The sequence below is a fragment of the Cynocephalus volans genome, chromosome 4 (genome assembly GCF_027409185.1).
Source record: "Cynocephalus volans isolate mCynVol1 chromosome 4, mCynVol1.pri, whole genome shotgun sequence".
Taxonomy (NCBI): Eukaryota; Metazoa; Chordata; class Mammalia; order Dermoptera; family Cynocephalidae; genus Cynocephalus; species Cynocephalus volans.
In genome coordinates this window covers 4,902,895-4,923,782 of record NC_084463.1, presented here as the reverse complement: position 1 = coordinate 4,923,782, position 20,888 = coordinate 4,902,895, and the positions used below count along the sequence as shown (strand labels likewise).

At 40.8% G+C, this 20,888-nt stretch overlaps 2 protein-coding genes and 1 pseudogene across 2 annotated transcripts in view; 2 read left to right on the top strand and 1 right to left on the bottom strand.

Annotated features, from left to right (window-relative positions):
- LOC134375081 (rho GTPase-activating protein 20-like) overlaps nucleotides 1–20,888 on the bottom strand; it is a 111,267-nt gene that overhangs the window by 67,545 nt on the left and 22,834 nt on the right. The window contains exon 2 of the mRNA XM_063093234.1: nucleotides 1,077–1,150. Coding sequence (XP_062949304.1) covers nucleotides 1,077–1,150 — 74 coding nt within the window. The remainder of the gene's footprint in view (nucleotides 1–1,076; nucleotides 1,151–20,888) is intronic.
- LOC134376993 (uracil-DNA glycosylase-like) lies at nucleotides 8,821–9,726 on the top strand. The gene has a single exon (XM_063095604.1). The coding sequence runs from the start codon at nucleotides 8,821–8,823 to the stop codon at nucleotides 9,724–9,726; it is 906 nt and encodes a 301-aa protein (XP_062951674.1).
- LOC134374935 (ATP synthase membrane subunit K, mitochondrial-like) lies at nucleotides 9,950–14,519 on the top strand (annotated as a pseudogene).

Below are 20,888 nucleotides of genomic sequence, written 5' to 3'. Positions count from 1 at the left end.
TCAGTGTTGTAACGCCAAGGTCAAGGGTTTGTATCCCTGTACAGGTCAGCCACAAAAAACAAACAAAGCAGCAACAGAATATAGAAGGAACTCAAACAACTTAACAGTAAAAAAATCAAATAATCTGATTAAAAAATGGGTAAAGGGGCTGAATAGATATTTCTCAAAGAAGATATACAAATGGCCAATGAGTACCTGAAAAAATGCTCAACATCATTAAGCATCAGGGAAATGCAAATCAAAACCATACTGAGATATCATCTCACCCCAGTTAGACTGGCTATTATCAAAAAGACAAAGAATAACAAATGCTGGCAAGGATGCAAAGAAAGGGGAATCCTTTTACATTGTTGGTGGGACTGTAAATTTTACAGCCATTATGGAAAACAGTATGGAGGCTCCTCAAACCACTACAGATAGAACTACCACACAATCCAGCAATCCAACTACTGTGTATATAACCCAAAGGAATGGAAATCATCATGTTAAAGGGATATCTGCACTCCCAAGTTCATCACAGCTCTTTCTACAATAGCCTAGATACTGAACCAACCTAAATTTCCATCAACAATAACTGGATAAGGAAAATGTGGTATATATACACAATGGAATACTACTAAGCCATAAAAGAGAATGAAATTTTGCCATTCACAGCAACATGGATGAGCTTGGAGAAAATTAAGTTAAGTGAAATAAGCCAGGCACAGAAAGAGAAATACTGCATGTCCTCACTCATCAGTGGGAGATAATAAAGACAAAGAAGCAACCAAGCATACATACCAGCTCTAAAAGGCTTTATAATTCCCATAAAGAATAGATCTTATTAAATAATCTCAGAACAAATGTCAAATTTTCTATTATTAATTAGAGAATTCTTGTACTAATAAAACAAACAACCCCCATGCATTAAAAAAATGTGATGTTAAACACTCTTCGGCTAATATAATGTTCCAAGCATATACCAAATGTGTAATATCAGAGTACTTTAAAAATTTTGTGGAAGAATAGAATCAAAAAACAATATGGATCTTTCCGTGAACTTTCTGAAGCATCCTCATATAAAACTTTGCACTCACCTGGTACTAGGCCGTTGTAAGGCTTTACCCAGGATATGAGATGGAGCACTCCTCCTCCTTTCTGCTTCCATTTTCTGTGAGGAAAAAAATATTTAAATGAAGGCCACGTGGCTTATAATGGAAGTAAATGTTGATTTTCAACTCAAATCAACAAATTTTGTACTGCCTATCTTTACCTAGTAAGGAACCTAAATTTCATTATGGAGATAAACTATAACATCAAAAATGGGCTAGTAAGTGTCAAACATGGTATAGGCAGTGTTTCTTATGAGAATAAACAGGTTAAATGTTGATCTGAATATTTGGGAAAAGTAAGATCATAACCATTATTATTGCTTATCATGTGTCAGGCCCTATGTTAAAGGCTGGACATAGATTATCTCATTTATACCCCAAAATGTCATCAGGGTAGGAACTACTATTCCTATCTCATAGGCAGGACAGGCCCCGAACTGGGCTTCAAGGAAAGACAGGACTTGGAAAGATCCAGTAAAAGAGAAGAAAAAAACTGTTAAAGTGAAGGCATAGAGACTGAATTTTTACATAAACATTTAATCAACCTTTAAATTTTGTTCTACATTAAAATATTTGCACATTTGGGAATCTCTTCCTCCAAATAGGCTTTTTTACTATAACTTTTTTTTTTAAAAGAAAAAAATCATGTTTTCTCTTCTAGGTGGTATATTAATAGAAGATAAACTGGATAAGTCAGGTACTCTGTTTCCAATGACCTAAAATTTGTGGTGAATGAGGTTTGGATTACCCAGATAATTACTCTCTAAATTCAATCTTAATATCTCTAGATACAGCCAGAGAGCCTGCCACTAGAGAGAGATGAGTAAAATTAACAATATAACCACAAATAGCCATGAGGGAAGTTCAGGCTGTGTCACACTAAAGCCATTCTTCCTGCTATACCCTTTCGCCCTATCCTAACCAGAAGTCTCACCCATGCCTGTGGGCCTAGGGCACTCATGCTTGGGAACTGGATGTTGCTCTAATAGGAACCATATAAAACTAACTAGCTGGCTCAGTGTCAGTATCTCATTACATGACTCATAAAGGAACTGTTTCTTGGCTAGTAAAATAAAACCTACATCCTAGCATAGGAATAGAGGAAGAATCATCCAGTGGGAAGGGGATACTGAAATTCTTTGGCACAATTCTTATCCCACAAATTCACCATGGCCCCAGGGATCTCTCCCAATTTATTGTGTCGTCACTGCTCTGGCCTTAGTGTTTCTGTTCCCCTCATTAATCTTTTGGCTCACATAGGGAGTCTATACACCCAAATCTTCTTACCACAGCTGAGACAGCAGTTGAAACAATTATATAAAATACCGATCAAAGACAAGAAACAGATGGGTTAAGAAATAGAGAATATCAAATGTATTGATCAGGAGTTATTAACCATGAATCAGTTTCAGGCCAGGTTACTTGTATAACATTTTTTGCGTGATGTGTATTTATTTGGTGCTTTTCTTCTAGAGAAACAGCCTATAGCTGTGAGATTTTCAGAAGAGTCTAATCTCTCCCAACCCTAGTGATTTCAATAACCTAGTTTATATATTCTAGCTTGCTAGTCTCATCTCACTACTTCTATTAGTCACACCTCTTCGGAACATAACCCTCAGGAATCTAACATCCTGAGGCTAATGTAACTGCACAGGTTGCAGGGAGAAAGGAAATCTGGAAGTCAAGTATTTGTATTGCAGGATATAGCAGCACCTCCTGATGTGAAGAGTCTCAATAATGGAATACTGCATTGATTTTACTAAAAAAAAAAGTGGCAGTTTGTTCATATGCCTCAAGCTATAGTCTAAATTTTTTGCAGGATTCTGTTTCACCTTCAGACCTTGGCTTGATTCCTACTACCTGTACTGTATTGTTACAGCAGTAGTTACACCAATTGTCTGGTTGGGGTTATTGTTGGACTCCTGCCAACATAGGCAATGGTAAAGCTACATGACAACACCAATTGTGTGGCTAGGCAATTCATAACTAAAGCCAAAACATTTCATTATTTTAGTTATACTAAGTTTCCACTTGTACTGTCAGGGCTAGGGCTCAGACACTTCAAAGCCATTGTACAGACTGGGTCATAGACCCCTCACACACAGGTCCATGCTACATAATTGGGAAAGATCCCGGGAGCCACTGGCAGTCCTCAGCAGTAGCAGCAGAAGCAGCAGTGGTGGTGGCCTCCCAGGACATCCTGGGGACACTGGCAGCAACAGCTTGTAGCAATGGCCTCCAGCAGCAGTAGAAGCCTCCCCATGGCCGCCCCCACCGCCTGGGGGCATCCCAGGGGGTGAGGGGCTCTGTGGATCAGAGCCACTCATCCTTTACACTTAAGTCCATAACCCAGGACACCTGGGTGCACATGAGCAATTACATTAGAAAATAACCAAGGAACACCTGGGCACACGTGCATATCTACATCAAATGCTTGGCAAGATTCTGAACATCTGAGGGGCTCTGACCACTGATTCCCATTTTTCAGGACCTATTTAGAATTAGTCCTTTGAAATTTGAAATGTGCCTAATCCTGTGAGCTTTACCTGAGCCCCTTACCCTCTGCTTCAACCTTGAGGGTCTGGCCTAACCTAGTGGGGGTCATTCCAGGATCTATCTCAGCAGCTTTATGTCTGCTTCCTCTACCTTTTGATTTCAGTATCAGATCCAAGATCCTAAACTTTGTTAGTACGTGATTTTTAATTCTGAGCTCCTGGCTTTTTCAGATTTATAAAGAATTTGGAAAGAGTTCAAAAGACAGCCATAAAGTGATTTAAAATGTGGAGAAAAGAAAGAGCCTGTGACAAAAGGTAAAATGATCTGAGAGTCTTCACTGGAAACAGTCATAATCTCCAAATTAATAAAGACCTATACTATGGAGAAAGTAAGCATCTTCCAAGGAAGACGAGGCAAAAAGAAATGGGGCGAACCTGTAGAGCAGGAATCCATGTTGATGCTGGATGTGGTTCTTTAAGAAATTAACAAAAGCTGTGAACTAAATTTTGCATACAACTTCAGGGGGTTCGGAAACTCCCACAAAATAAATTCCTTAGGCATTCAGGGACTCCAAATTATGAAACCTTCTGACATAAAGAAATCTTTCTGAAAGTGATAGCTGTTAAACATGAGAACATATAATCAAAGAAGGGTGAAAATTTTTCTTCTGCAACGGTGCTTTTAAAATAGAAGTTTTGCATATGAACTTAATGAAGATCTTTTACATACACAGTGATTAGACTGTGTTTTCTGAGTTACCAAAACTGTCAGTGTGTAAGCAGCCAAATGTTGAATGCATCCACCTCCTCCAGATAAATTCATATTGACGAGAATGCACTCAAACCACAGGCAGATGTTGTTTTTAATCTAAGGTCCTACTGTTTGTATTCAGACTTATTCTACCAGTAATGAGATATAAAACCCAAGGCAATTCAGTCACTTCTCTGGGCCTCCATTTCCTTACCTACAAAATGAGAATATTTGGACTACTTAGTTTCTTAGGTCCTTCTATTTCTGACATTCCCACATTAAGTGTCCACCAAAGATTTACCCTGGATATGTAAGAAAAGAAACATTACATGCACCATGCATTTAGGATTCACAGGATTCATTTTTTCTTGTAAGCAATAAAAAATCTTAAGAGCAGCTAATATAATCAGGGCTTAATAAATAGATTTAGGTATAATTCATTCAAATACACATATCTCTTTCTTTTGTTCAGAAGTGTAGCAGAGCAAATGGCCAATAGTAACTTCAAAACAAATTCACTAATCTATTAAAGAATCTGTTCTCAGGCAATAATGACTTGAATTTTCTTCTTGTTTATAACAACTGTGTGAAATGCAATACATCGAAATAGAGTGAAACTATTGATTAATTTACAAATGTATAATAGTACAAACTTATCAGGACAGGTTGAGGTTATGCTTATATTAGCACCAACAAATTTCACAATTGTTCTGTGACAGGAATAACTATTATTCTTTGCCTCACAGGAAACAGAAGGTAAACTTCAAACTGTGCATATTTTCTTTGTAAGTTTAAAAATCACATAGTGGATGCCATTTTGAACTGAATTATTTTAAATTTTTTTTTAAATCAAGAAACTGTACATTAGTCAAAAAACAAAAACAATTTCATTAATCTTTTGGAAATGGTTTTCTTGATATAGTACCATTTACCTAGTGTTAAGCAATCCCAAAAACTAAACAAGAACTCTATGTGAGTTAGAAAACAAACAAACATAAAGTAGCATCTATCTACTTCTCTGCCCCCAAATGGGAAAAGATGAGGAGGAGCTTGGAAGAAGTTATAAATGGGAATTAAGAGTGGTGAAATTTCAAAAATTGTTGTCTTTTTACAAACAGCCATTTATTAGGGAAGCATAACATGCCTATTGTGGTTTCCTACCGTTCCTCCTCTACTCCTCTATTGCTCTACTTAGGGTTTGGGAAGATGGGGGTGGGAAGGGGGGTGGTTGTGTATTAAGTGAATGAATTAACATTGTCTATACATGAGATTTTAAGGTGGTAAAAAAGTGTGCCTATGTACAAAAATGAAGTTATAAACAGGTAACTAAATTTTTTAAAAGTTTTGTTTTATTTTCAACAACTCAAAATATTTTTACAAATAAACCTGTGTATACAATGAAATTTTAACTTCATATCAACCAAGAGATACAGTATCATTTTTGGAACTTCTAAATCAGTCTGAATCTGGTCATTCTTTTTTCTCACAGCAATTAAAGGAAATTAAAGTAGACCAAAAGAAAGGAACAGAATGAAAGATTTGTCAGAGGCAAACAGCAATTTTTCTTGCTTTATTTTGTTCCAATCACTATGAAGAAAAAACATTCATGCATTTTAGTTGAATTTAAGTGAAATGGTGCTGAAGTCACTTTCAAGCATTACAAACAAGCATACCATTAAAATAAGGGCTTTGAGGAAAGCTCTTAAAGAACCCTAGGTTTTTAAGGCTAGGAAAAAATATTTAAAATATTTAATCAAATTTACAAATTGGCTTATTCAAATTTGACAATTAATCCTTTTGTGGCTAGTCTGTTCAATTTAGTGAACAATAAACTATTTCTTTCTTGTCTTCCCTACATTTGTGTAGCATTTATGTGTGGAGACATACCCAAGCCATTGAACAATTATACTTCAAAGACCCTGGCTCTGCAAGAGAAAAAGAGAATTACTTTTAACCTTGCACCTTGTCTCTGGGCCCTATTATCACAACAAGGTTTTGACCACTGGGTAAGCTGAAACTTCCTACTATTGTCAGTTTGGTCTCTGATAAGTATGATCTATTTACTCATAAATCATCTCATCCAGAATCAGTGTGAGTTTTTAACTAAAACAAATGTCATCACAGTACAAACTACTGTTAAGGAATATAAATTCCTTCCTGAGGTTAAGAAAGAAATTATTTCACTTTTGGCTCTTTCCTCTTTCTAGGGGACAATTACCACTTTGAAGTACAACAATAAACATGAGAATTTATGTAATGTAGAAGAACGGGCACTGGGCTAGAAGACATTAGACCTTAATTCTGGACCCAAGCTCTATTACTTAATTTCTCAGATTCTCTCTAAAATGGACATAATACTTGCCCTGCCTACCACAAACAATCAAATAAAAGTATATATGGCAGACACGGCTAGAAACATCCAAATCAATGTCTAAGAGCAGCCCATGTGCACTTGCTCAGGGAACCGTTCCAAGGAAACCCGACCCCGATTGGAATGCTCCCGCCACACCACGGCCCTGTTCATTGGAATGGCAATGCTACAAGTAGTTGCCCGCATCCCTCCTCCCAGCTTTGACAGGGAACACGCTCGCCGCCCCCACGCCCACACAGACACCCAGATCCCTCTCCAGCTACGCCCGAGTCCCGAGGGCCAGGGGACGAGCGCAGGGCAAAGGCCCCCCACCTCGGCCCTGGCGACCCCCTAACACAGCCCCCGGCTCCCACACAGCCCGGCTCTAGGCCAAGCGAAACCCCCATGTACCTGAGTGTCGACCATTAGCACCCTTAGTCGCACCTCCTACTCTCACCACTACCTCGGAGACCTGGGGTCGATCCAGGACCGTCTGGCAGAGCACGGGAACACCTCCCCTCCCCAAATTACCGCGGAGCAGCCGCGCCCCTGCGGCCAGGTGAGGGGCTGAGCCCGTCCACCTACCTTCTAAGTGGCTGGCTGCTGCGCCCGCGCAGACGCCTGCGGTCCTGATGACTTCGGGGATGACCCTGCCAAGCCGCGATGCGCGCCCAGACAACCTTGGGGGACTCAGGGGCGGAGCACACAGAGGGGCCGGGGGAAGGTGACCCCCCAGTCCAGGCCCCAGGCCCGGACTGAGGGAGGAGCCGGGCTGCCGATCCGGCGGCGGGTGGAGACGGGGAGGGAGGCTGCGGGTCACTCAGAGACGGGTTAAGACTTCGGAGATGGGTTGACTTCAGAGACGGGTTAAGCTTCAGAGATCAATAAGGCAGCCGGTACCGGAGTGAACCGAGAGACGGCAGTGAGGTTGTCGTCAGGGGCGACAGAACGCTAGAACACTCTGAAAGGAATTCCGAGGGCCTCAAGCCTCGAGTGTTAAATCCCCGCGAAGGCGTCCAGCTCACGTGCCATTACATCCCCTGAAGTTTGTAATTGACATGAGTATTAAAATATTTCAAAATTCTGAGAATATGTGGGGCCCATGTAATATTTATTCCAGATGTTCATTTTTTTCTTTTTAATATAACTAATTGGTACCTGTCCTAGTCCGTTTTTTGTTTATAACAGAATACCTGAAACTGGGTAATTTATAAAGAAACAAAATTTATGTCTTACAATTCTGGAGACCAGGAAGTCCAAGGTCCAGGAGCACAGCTGATGAGGGCCTTCTTCCTGGTGGGGACTCTCTGCAGAGTCCCGAGATGGCACAGAGCATCACATGGTGAGAGGGAGAACGTGCTAATGTGCTTCCTTAACAACACACTTCTTTCTTAATAATAGAATGTGCAAATGTGCTTCTTCATTAATAAATGGAGTAATGAATCTGTACAAAATAAATGGATTAATCCATTAGTGAGGGCATAGCCCTCATGATCCAATCACCTCTTAGAGGCCTCACATCTCAAATACCGTAGTCACATTTCCTACCCTTTTAATACTGTTGCAATGGGCATTAAGTTTCAACGTGAGCTTTGGAGGTGACATTCAAACCATAGGAATAGCATGCTGTGCTCAGTTTTGCTATGGAATGCATTTGAATGAAGCAAATCCTTTGAAATTCCTGGGTTTGTCTGGAAGTCATCTAGCTAGTAAGTGTGCTTACCTGACCATGCATCAGCCACTCTCATTTCATTTCAGCTTTATTGTTTTCTTGCCATGTGAACAGTGACATTCTCATGAGTTGATGTCCTTTTGAATATGGCAGACTCGTGATTAATACAGTAATGTCTTGTAACACCAAGGTCAAGCGTTTGGATCCTTGTACTGGCTAGACCCCCCCCCAAAAAAAAAAAAAAACTGCAGTAATGTCAAAAAGTGCAGTACATAGTTTGAGGCAGAATTTAATTTTATATATTAAAGTTCTGATGCGTACTAAGCCCTCCGCCCCCAGCCCCCAAAGCCCACCGCTCGGAGCATGCGCGGGCCGTTTGGCGCCAATTTCGGACCGCCACAGCCAGCGTCAGCCTCGCGGGTCCCCGGGCGGCGCGCGTTCGCCCCCTCCCCGGCTTCGGGATGATCGGCCAGAAGACGCTCTACTCCTTTTTCTCCCCGAGTCCTGCCAGCCGGCGACGTGCCCGCAGCCCCGAGCCGGCCGACTCGGGGACCGGCGTGGCGGCCGTAGCTGAGGAGAGCGGGGATGCAACGGACAGCCCCGCCAAGAAGGCCCGGGCTGAGCAGGACGAGCCCGGCACGCCGCCCTCCTCGCCGCTGAGCCCTGAGCAGCTGGTCCGCATCCAGAGGAACAAGGCCGCGGCCCTGCTCAGACTCGCGGCCCGCAACGTGCCCGTGGGTTTTGGTGAGAGTTGGAAGAAGCACCTCAGCGGAGAGTTCGGGAAGCCGTATTTTATAAAGCTAATGGGATTTGTTGCAGAAGAAAGAAAACATTATACTGTTTATCCACCCCCACACCAAGTCTTCACATGGACCCAAATGTGTGACGTAAGAGATGTGAAGGTTGTCATCCTGGGACAGGATCCATATCATGGACCCAATCAAGCTCATGGGCTCTGCTTTAGTGTTCAAAGACCTGTTCCACCTCCGCCCAGTTTGGAAAACATTTATAAAGAGCTGTCTACTGACATCGATGGTTTTGTTCATCCTGGCCATGGAGATTTATCTGGGTGGGCCAAACAAGGTGTTCTCCTACTCAATGCTGTGCTCACAGTTCGGGCCCATCAAGCCAATTCTCATAAGGAGAGAGGTTGGGAGCAGTTTACTGATGCAGTTGTGTCCTGGCTAAATCAAAATTCGAATGGCCTTGTCTTCTTGCTCTGGAGCTCTTATGCTCAGAGGAAGGGCAGTGCCATTGACAGGAAGCGGCACCATGTACTGCAGACTGCTCATCCCTCCCCGTTGTCCGTGTATAGAGGGTTCTTTGGATGCAGACATTTTTCTAAAACCAACGAGCTGCTGCAGTAGTCTGGCAAGAAGCCCATCGACTGGAAGGAGCTGTGATCCTGAACTGAGGGGTGTTCTGTCTCCATCAGTGGTTTTGAGAAACTGCTATTGAAGTATTTGTCAGTTCTGAAGTTGAATGGAAAAGTTCTCTATTAATTCTTAAGTACTCTTGCATAAAGGGAAAAAGCTTCCGGAAAGCAGCGTGAACTAGGCTGCCACAAATGGCAGAAACAGCAAAGACCGAATGTCTTTCTCTGCACCATGGCTTTGGCCTAAAATTCAGATGAGGTCAAATACTCACCTGGCTCTCTTCAGCTCCCTTACCTTTACAAGTAAAGGGGGAGGTGCGCACCTTTTTGTACAGCAAGTAGTTTGGTACCTGCTGCTACTTTTTACCCGGTAGGTTAGACTTCAGCTTATAAGGTGTTGGCTGTTTTTGTTATAAAGGAGGCACCCTCTTCCCATGCGCAGCCCACAGGCATTCCAGAAGAACTGCCTGCCCTCTTGATCTTTCAAGGGGCCCTTAGGCTCCTCCTTGAAGGAAGCAGGGAGATGTTTTGCAAGTTTCTAGAAATCTGGCCCAGGAAATAGGGAACGGCGTCCTGATTGTAGTAGAGGTGAAGATTCCATAGGAATAGTCCTTGGTTTGAGTCTTACCAGGTAGAGGCTGAGAGAAATGAGCTGGGTCTTGTTTATCCTGTAATTTGGGGCTGTTTCTTGGAATAAGCGGTGGAAGTTGAGCAAGGGAGGAGAAAGGGGATTTAAAAAAAATTTTTTTTTTTTAAATGGGTGATTTTCTCCTAGGGTTATCCTGAGTTGGGGCTTTTAAGGCAGCACAGACTGCCAAGTTCTGTTTTTTATAGACTGAAATCACTGGTATACTTTTTTTTACAACACTGGAGAATTTTACTTTTTGAAAAAATACTTATGCAGATACATATTTTTTTCCAATCTTTTTTTAAAGAGAGAATCTTTATTGGGTCTGCACCTCCATCTTTGATCTTGTTAGAGATGTGTTTGCTATTAGCCAAGTTAAAGAATTAACCCTGCTGGAGTTTGGAAATAAAGATTGTTGAACTTTCAAAAAAAAAAAATTCTGCTGAAGTCATTTACATTTTTTAGTTATTTGTTATAGCAGTTATTTTTGAAGATCCCGATGTTTCTGTTGAGGATGGCAGTAGTCTGTTGCACAAAATAAATTGACTGCAGAACATCCATACTTACTGGGACAGTAGTATAAATAAATTATGGCCTTGGAATATACATATATGTAGTCTGAGGTAGATAAGGGAGTGATAACCTTAGTAGGGCTAAGTAAATGTTAATTGTTATCATATGCCATTCATAATTCTAAGACGTTTTTGGTGGTAGAGCATTTAATCTTCAACACCATGAAATAAAAGCACATTGTTAGTGCTTAGGAATATTGTGTTCCTTAAAAGTTCAACACCCATTAAACTTTCTAGGCCCAGAAATTTCTTCATGGTCATTGCTCTCAGTTTAATGTTTCTTCTTGAATCAATTTTGATAATCATTCACTTAATGAAAAGTTTTTTTAGAAAACTTCATTCACTTCATCTTTCTTCTAAGTAACTAACTAAGTAACTTCTAAGTGACTTCACATACTGGGATTCATTCCTGGACTTGATACTTAGGTAGTATTTGTGTTCTTTCTTTCTCTCTCTTTCTCTCTTTTTTTCCTTTCTGTAATTTTTCTTGTTTTCAATACCCTGCCACCTCCCTATTTAGATTTGCCTCTTTCAAAGCTATTTTTACAATTGTGGTGAAATATATATAGCCTAAAATTTGTTGTTGTAGCCATTTTAAGTATACAGGTCAGTGAATTTTGCCATGTTTTAACTACTTTATTGTTTAACACTTCTATTCTTTTTCTAATTCATTAACTTTTGTTTTAATATTTACTAATAACCCTTTCCCATTTTCTTTAGGGCCTTTCTGAATTGATTTCTAATCTTGAGCTGTTTTTTTTATTTTTTTCTTCCTTCAAAATATACTGGAGGTTAGAGCTATGAACTTAACTTTAAGTACGGCATTGGCCAGACATCCAAGGTTTTGCTATGTGTTCTCAGTTTTGTTGTTTTTCTGCATCTCATCATTCAACAGACCTTTACTTAATACATGATATATGCTAATAACTATGGTAGGTACTGGGAATTTAATGACTGTTCCTGTCCTCTGATATTAAATATTGGTGGGTTTGTAGTTATAGATTTATTACTTCTTTCTTACAATACTTCTCTATGAACTTTGAATATTGAAGTAACTTGGATTTTGAAATATGTAGTATGAACTTTCATAAAGCTTATATTTCTTTTGGTTTTTGTTTTTGTTTGTTTGTAAGTGAATGTAGCCTGTATAAATTGTGCTTTTTGGAATGCAGGTTTTTGTTTTTTGTTTTTTGGGTAGCATAGTGTTTGATCAGTTTTTGTAGTATTTCATGGAGCTTGACAAAAGAAGTAGTCAGTGGTTTTTTAGAGCTTGACATAAATCCAATAATTAAGACTTATTTAAATTTGTCATTTATGTTTTTGTCTACTTGATTTGTGTGTAGATTGACAGGTGCTCTGTTTGACCATTGGGAAATTCTGTTAATTTTTATCTGGAGATTTTAATGGTTTTTGCATTAAGTATTTTGACATGTTTGTTTGTATATTGAGTCATGTTTCCACTAAGATCATATCTCCTGTTAATGAAGTAATCTCTGTTGCTCATATTTTTCTGATCCATGAATTTTTTAATTTGCATTTGCTTGCTTTAAAGTCTTTCATTTAATTTTTCTTTTCTTTCTTTCTTTTTTTTTTTTTTTTGCTCAAGGGTAAACAATGAGTAGCTTTCAATCACTGTTGCACTATTTTAAGTATAAGTTTTCTGAGCAGCAGTAGGATTCAGTGTTGCTTTAAAAAACACATTATTTTCAGCATCTTACTGAGGTATTTCTGTTTCTCAGAAGGAGAAAACTAAGTTACACAAAGGTTAAGTGACTTCTCAAGATTATGCAGCTTATTAGGAGGTGAAGTTGGGTTTCAAATCCAGGCATCCTGGCTCCAAAGTCCCAGGCTCTGTACCTTTCTGCAGTTTCTCCTTTTAACTATTACTGATGTTCATACTCTTTGTGTTAGTCTGCCCGTGATGATGAAAGCACTGATGGAGATGCGATGAAAGGCAATTCTTCTAGTCTGCCCCTCATTAATTATTCCTGATTTTTTAGGCATATTTTATTTGAGAGCATGTGTAGGTCTGAAAACAACTATTGCTGGACTGACAGGTCAGCTCAATTGGTTAGAGTGCAGTGTTGATAACACCAAGATCAAGGGTTTGGATCCCTGCACCAGCCAGCTGCCAAAAAAATTGTTTAAAAATAATGAAAAAATTAAAACAATCATTGCTTACTAAATTTTGTTTGGGGAGAGACATATAGTTCTCCAGTAATGTTTTATTATTATAATTTTTTCCATTCTGTTTTATCACAGAAATTCAGATGATTCAGATGGCCAGAGAAAAATTGTCAGCATTAATGTGATAATTAGTGTGAATTGGAAGAGGTGTCAACATTTTGGAAGGAAGTTTAGAAATACAGTACATATTTTTTAAAACATACTTTTTGCGATTCTGCTATCTATTTCACATTCTTTTCACCTTTGACCATCACCATCTCTGGTTGGGGTGTTTTTTTAATTTTGTGGGGTACCCTCCAGTTTTATTCTCAAACGTCTAGTTCTTAGTGATTCTGCTTCTTTGAGTTGCTGTAATCTGTAATGTCATTCCTTCCAGTCAACACCCTAAAACTTTTTTTTTTTAACCTGTTGATTCAGAGGCATGAATAGTCCAGATACTCAGGCTCAACTTCTGGTATACTAAAACTATTATCAGCTGGTGCACCTGTTCAACTTTTGGATGCTAAGACCTCTAAACTTGCAGAACCCAGAGGATAGCAATGGGAAGGAAAATTTTCCTGAATTGGTCATTCGGTGTAGCAGTGAGAGATGCTCCTCTCATTCATACCCTTCTTTTCCAAATCTGTATATCTGGCCATAGGAGAACAAGCACCATGTATTGGTCATTTGTGCAGAATATATATTGCATCTTGTGGGACACTTCTTTGACACCAGAAGTCTCTCATCTGGTGCTCTGGGTCCCCAAGAGGCCATTCTGCCATCCTCTAGAGCCAGTTGCTTCTGGATGATGGAGAGTATGTGACACAAGAAGTAAATCCCATGATCAGGAGCCCATCACCTCACACTGGTCATAAAATGAACTCCTTGGTCTGTTGTGTCCTAACAGCCATTCAGTACAACGGTGACATTGAGGAACAAACATACTTTACAGTCTAGGTCCAATCAGGTGACAGAACTACACAGTAATTTATTTTTTTAATTTTTAAAAAAATTATTGATTTTTTTAGCGCTGGGTTCCCCATGAATGCATATTGCATGATGGGCAAGGGGGCAGCTGCCTTTCTGGCTGCTCCCTGTTTCCCAAGATGAGGAGCTCTCCGCACTAGACCAGTCCTGGCACACAGCAGGGTGCCTCATGCAGACACAGTCATTTAAACAAGGGAAGTTTGGCCTACATTGAAGGACACCGGCTGCAGAATTTGTGGCTTTGGCCAGATTGAAATCATGGCAGTCCAGAAACTGATGCCCAATTCCACTTCACTGGTATTAGAAAATGTTTTGACTCTTACACTCTCACAAGTAGAATGCTGTGTACTGGCCACATACGGAGGCATTGCTTTGATGATCTTATACTTCAAGGTAGGGTCCAAAAAAACTCCAACTGTGAAAGCAACATAAATGGATTCTAACCTAAACCTCATGTGGTAAGTTCCTGTGCTTGGAGAAGCTATTGTCAACTCATCCTGTGATATTCAGTTTGTACCATAAATTATGAACCTGGGGGGAAAATGAGGGAAGTTTATTATATTAAAGAATTATTAAGCTACGATAGGAGAGAACTGCAAACTGAAAGAGAATTCTAAAGGCTTCTCTAGGGCTGAGGGATAGCACCCAAGGAAGGACACACTTGGAAGAGGGTCTCTCTTCAAGCAAGACTGGGGTTCAGACCTTGTGGAGAAAGTGGTGTTGCAGTCAACTGGTTGGCTGGGTCGCCTGGGCCAGAGCAGGTCCACAGTCACCAGGAAAGCCGGAGCAATCTCGGGCACAGTGAACTGAGACTGGTGGATGGGTGTGCAGCAGCATTCAGGGTGCCCCTGTGGGTGTGAGACCAGGAGTGTGTGTTGTCTGTTGGGAGGGCCATGGGAAACAAGCCTCTAAGCCTCCAGTAAGACATAGTTGATGTGCAGATGTGGAGACTCGGCCATGGTGCCATTGCTGGAGCCGTAGTCCACTTCTGCAGGAACTCACACACTTCTGTATGTGACTTGGGCCAGGGCAGCTCCAGGGCACTGTGTGGGATGAAGGTTGGGTAGCAGGCTCACTACACAGGCGGCCCTGCAAGACTTCTGATGGATAGAGGCATGGGGCTGAGGAGAGTGCAGGAGCAGTTACCTAGTCTGGGGGCAGGCCCATGTTCTCTGGGAGTCCTGGCTACAGTGCTGCTTCCCAAGTTCAGAACTGGAGAAAGCACATGTTGCCAGATGCTGGAGAAGCTATGCCCTGCAGACATCTAGCATGGAAGAAACTGCAGTCTGAGCAGTGGAGGAGAAAGATGTGCTTTCTCCAGGAGCCTGGCAGCCTTGTTCTTGCAGAACCAGAGAAACCCTTTCCTCCTGCATTGCTCCTCCAGCTTCCTCTACTGATGAGGCCTAACATCTTACTGGCAGCAAAGGAGAACTATTTATAAGGCCCAGCTCCATTTTTACTGAGTAAGCAAAAAGGGTGAACGTGGAGTGGAAAGGCAGTATATAAGTAACCAGCAAATATGAGAGCAGGGGATTATCAGCATGCCAGTTACCAGTTTATTGCCTCTTGGCTCCACACTCACCCTTCAGTGCTGTCTTTGTGTTTCTTGAGCTGGACCCTGTAAGCATTTCTCTTTTGCCAGCTGGTATGCTAAGTTTTGTCAGTAGTGGGTGCTGTAGGACATTGCAGGAGGATGGGGTTTCTGATCCTGATTCTCGTGTGCTTTCCTTTCTTCTTGATCTTGGGGTACTCAGCCAGCATGCAGGGTATCCAGTTATGCTCAAGTAGCATGATCACTTGGTGTTCTGTGGTCAGGCATTCAAGCTTTTCTTATCTGCTACAGTTATCTTGAAAGCCTTTGGGTGTGATAGAATTATAAGCCCAAGAAGACTGGAGAGTCTTCTCTTGCTTGTCCTTTCAACAGATACTGCCAGTTCTAAGAGCACTATTGTGGAAAGCGTTAGTTGAAGGAAGGTGATTGGAACGAAGTCTCTGGTCTCAGGGAGTTTGCAGTAAATTCATTGCGGGGGAGGGGAGAGACAAGCACACGTAGTGAGAAAGCTCTATGATAAAGGCTGTGAGAACAGAAAGGAGGACAGTGCTAACTGCTGAAACCAGGCGAGTATGGCAGAAGAGAGTCGGGTTTTAAAGAGAACATGATGCATGAACTATATTGAAAGATGAAGGGCATTTTCCAGGTAGGTGATGAGGGGAGGAAGCCTTCCTTAATCCTCACAGGCAAGTGAATTTGAAGAGAGGCAGTTAATTGTATTGTTGCTGAGAACAGGTCCCAGATTCAGACTGCCTGGATTCAGATCCTAGGTCTGTGATGTTAAGTGAGGCTTCTTCATGGTTCTGTTCCTTAGTTTTCACAACTTTAAAATGAGGGTAATAGTGCGTACCTTGGGAGTCATTGTAAGGACTAAAAGGGAAAATACACGTACAGATGGTTCCCGACTTAAGGTGGTTCAACTTACCAATTTTTGACTTTACAATGGTGCGAAAGTGATATTCAGAAGAAACCATGCTTGGGAACCCTAGAACCATTGTTTTTTTATTTTCAGTACAGAATTCAATAAATGACTGAGATATTCACCACTTTATTATAAAATAAGCTTTGTGTTAGACAATGTTGCCCAACTGTAAGCTAATGTAAATGTTCTGAGTACGTTTAAGGTAGGCTAGGCTAAGCTATGATGCTCAGTAGGTTAGGTGTATTAAATGCATTTTCAGCTTATGGTATTTTCAACTTACAATGGATTTATTGGGACGTAGCCCTGTTGTAGGTCGAAGAGCATCTGCGTAGCATTTAGCACAATGCCTGGCACTTAGCAGTGTAGCCCGATGTGAGTTGTCCAAGCCTCTGTTGTGTACTTCTGTAGCAACATGTATGTACAGTACTCTTTCGTTCCACTATATTGAAACAGTTTGCTCCCATACCATTTTTCTTTTCTTTTCTTTTTCTTTTTTTTTGGTGGGTAGCCAGTACAGGGATCTGAACCCTTGACCTTGGTGGTAATAACATGACACTCTAACCAACCGAGCTAACCTGCCCAGCCCCATGCCGTTTTCCCAAGAGCCAAAGCATATATTTGGTCTTTGGATCATTCTACAGCACCTCGTAGGTCTTCAATAAACACTGTACTGCGAAGAGGAAATAGAATGTAGGTGAAATGGGTTTGTAACCTTATGAGGTTTATCTCTATCAATATATTTCTGGTACTATATTTTATTTGCATTTACCTTTCTTTGCACCCACGGTAGACTTTCTTGTGATAACAGAGGCTTTTAACTGAGTGATTCCTTGGCATCTTCTTTAACAGGACCTGGCACAGAGCTTTCAAGCATAGGTCTGAGTAGGCAGTGTTTGGTCCTAGGATCTCTGCAGCCCCCTTATTAGGTGAATCTAAAAGAGCCAGCTTCTCTGAGAGGAGGCTTCCAGGGATTTCAGCTCATGATCATCTATTCTCTTCTCGTTTAATTTTAGTTTACAGCTCTAAAAACATAGAGTGAATATTTTAAAAAGTAAAATGTGTCTTCACCCCCAAAATAGAACAAGTAATTTGAAAAATATACCTTGAGATAATAGAGATACAGGGAACAGGTGGAATGTTTTTGAGATGTTTGATCCACAGTGATTTTTATTTTATTCAGTCTTAGTGTCATGATGGTCAAGTGATATTGATTTGAGCACAGCAGAGACATTGACTATGTCCCTCACTGAGGAGACATCTCTCATCTTACGTGTGAAACAGGGGTTATTCCTTATTAATTGTAATGCTAGTTAACACTTGAGAATCTCTTACCACATGCCAGATAGTGAACTCTAAGCACTTACATGTATTAATTCACCTGCTCCTCACTCAGGCTGAGGAGGCAGGTGGGCAGCATTATCCTTATTTAAGGTGAGGAAGCTGAGGCCGAGAGGTTCGGTAGCACCCATGTTGACCTAGCTAGTAAGTGAAACTGCACAGTCTGGCTTTAATCATGCCTTGCCATAATTAGTAGTTTTTTCTTTTCTTTTTGTTTTTTACTGAGGTATGATAAGTAAGGTGCACCCCTTTTAAGCATGTAGTTCTAGGAGTATTGGCAAATATCTACCACTCCAATTAAGACGTAGACTGTGACCCTCATCCCACAGAACTCCCTCCTGTTCTTTGCCAGCACATCCCCCTTCCCTGGCCCCAGGCAGCCAGTGATGGTTATTGATAAGATTTGGTTAAGATCTGCCATCTTGCTAGCAGTTTTCTGTTCATCACATTTATTCTTTGTTTTCTTTTTCCTCTTTTTCTGCCTCCTTAGGGTTTAATTGAGCATGTTTTATGATTCCATTTTATCGCTTCTACTGACTTATTATTTATACTTCTTAAAAAATTTTTATAGTTGTTGCCTTAGGGTTTACAGCATACATTTTAAATTAATCCAGAGTATGCCTTCTAATGATATACTGCTTCACAATATAGTAAAAGGACTTTCCACAGTATATCCCAGTTCTTCCCTCCCATCTTTTGTGCTATTGATGTTTTACACTTTGCTTTTACATATACCATAAATGCATAGTGCATTGCTATTTTTACATTTGAAAGTTAGTCATCTTTTACTGCAGTTAAAAATAAAGTAAAAGCTGATTGTTTTACTTTCACTTTATTCCATTTTCAGGGCTCTTCAGTTCTTTTGTAGATCCAAGTTGTGGTCCGATACCATATTCTTTCTTCCTAAAATATTTTCTTTAGTATTTCTTCTGGGTTAGGTCTGCTGGCAAAGAATTTCCTCCATTTTTGCTTGAGGAAGTCTTTATTTCCTCCTCTGTTTTTGAAAGATACCATTGCTGGGTATAGAATTCTGAGTTTGCAGCTTTTTTTTCCCCAAAGATTTAAAGACATTACTCCACTGTTTTCTGGTTTCTCACAAAAAGCCTGGTGTACTGGTTATCTTTGTTCTTCTGCATGTAATATTTCTTTTATCCCTGGCTGCCTTCAAGATTTTTGCTCTTTGTTTTCAGTAGTTTGGAAGTGATATGACCAGGATATTTAATTAATTAATTAATTTTAATGTTCTCTGAGCTGCTTGGATTTGTGGTTAGGTGCCTGTTATTAATTTTGGAAAATTCTTGACTCATTATTTCTTCTGCTCTGTTCTCTTTTTCTGGGATTCCAATCACATGTATGATAGAATGTTTCATATTATCCCACATTTCTTGGATGTTCTGTCCCTTGCCCCGAACCCCACTCTTTTCTCTTTGTGTTTCAGTTTGGATGATTTCTATTGAAATATCTTCAAGTTCACTGATTTTGTAGTTTCAATCTCTCTGCTGAAATTAGCCATTTGATCTTGCATATTGTCCATCTTTTCTGTTATATAGTCTTTAACATACTAAAGATATCTTAAGTTAAATCTAAAGTTACACTAAAGTTAAATTCCTTGTCAGATAATTCCAACACCCACATCATGTCTGAGTCTTGTTTTAATGAATGCTTTGTCTCTTGGTGTATTTTGTGTGTGTGTGCTTTTTTGTATGCTTTATAATTATTTTTTCAAAGCCAGACATGTTGTACAGGACAGTGCAGATTGAAGTACATTGTTTTTATGCCTGGAAGTGAGCATGCCTCCCTTTTCACTAGGCCTTTAATGCTGTGGTTTGCATTACTTTTGTTCAGAGTTGGCCTCCGTTTATAACTTATTGTTGTTATGTTTATTAAGGTTATCTTCTGTGTACCACGGGCTTCAGATTTTTTAGAGATGGCTTGTTTCCAGGGTGGAGGGTGGTTTACCAGAGCAATGTCTGTAATTTTGAGTTTTAAGTCTTCCCTCTTTGCTGTACTTCACAAAGGGTCTCTTTGCACATTCTTGTTACTATCCTGTTCTTTTCCCAACAGTATTCGGCTGTTGGCTTCTGTTTGAAGCTTTTTGACTGGGACGTGTGTGATGCTGGTGAAATCCTGCCTCTTATTCTTAGTAAGGCTCAGTTTTGGGTGTGTCCAGTGACCGGGGTCTTGGGTACAGCCTTCTCAGTTCCCCTACCCCTTCCCTGGCTGTAGTTGTGGGCAGCTCAATGTATAATCTTACCCCTCTTCCAGGACTGCCCCGCCCCTCCCCCAGTTGTAGTGAGTGCTCACCAAAGCCCTTCCCTGAACAGGTTAAGGCTTTTGTTCCTTAGTGGAGATGGAGAAGAGTCTGGGTGGAGTTTCTTGCCCTCCCTCATGGCTCCTTGTCCCCCCACTCAGTTATGTGCCACTGTCAATGCTTCTTGGGGCTCTTTCAGATCTTTTGAGTGACTTCTCCCCCCCAGTAGGTTTCATGGAGACAGCCTGCAAAGTTATGCAGACTTCCCTAATTTCTGCAACCCCCAGAAATTGTCCTGCCAGCCTTTACTCAGCCTTTCCCAATTTGTTGCCTGTTCTTACTGAAGTCTTCTTACCAGTGTGTGATTACATCAACTCCACGTGAGTGTGTGTTCTCTTTCCAGCCTCTCCAAATAATATCTTCTGGTTCTGTTTCTAAGGGGCACCTGAAAAGCCATGAGAGCCTTCATCCCCTGTCACTTTCATTTGAAAAGAAACTGGATGCAAAAAGGTTGGTTCAAGCCAATTCCTTAGGCGCTGTCAGTCAGCCTGAATCTGTCACTGCTGCCAGTCCTCAGTGTCCTGGGAATGTTTGAGTCCTGGCTACAAACCAGCCACTCATCCCTCTGGTAATATCACTCTCACAAGGGGGCTGCCTTCTCCGAGCACTCAGACTAGAGATGTGAAACGGAGGTAGCTGAACTCTTTGGAGCAATAATTAAACAGCCTCAGTCTAGTT

What these genes read in the sequence shown, in the direction of transcription:
- LOC134376993 (XM_063095604.1), top strand. Translation starts at nt 8,821, where the DNA reads ATGATCGGCCAGAAGACGCTCTACTCCTTTTTCTCCCCGAGTCCTGCC.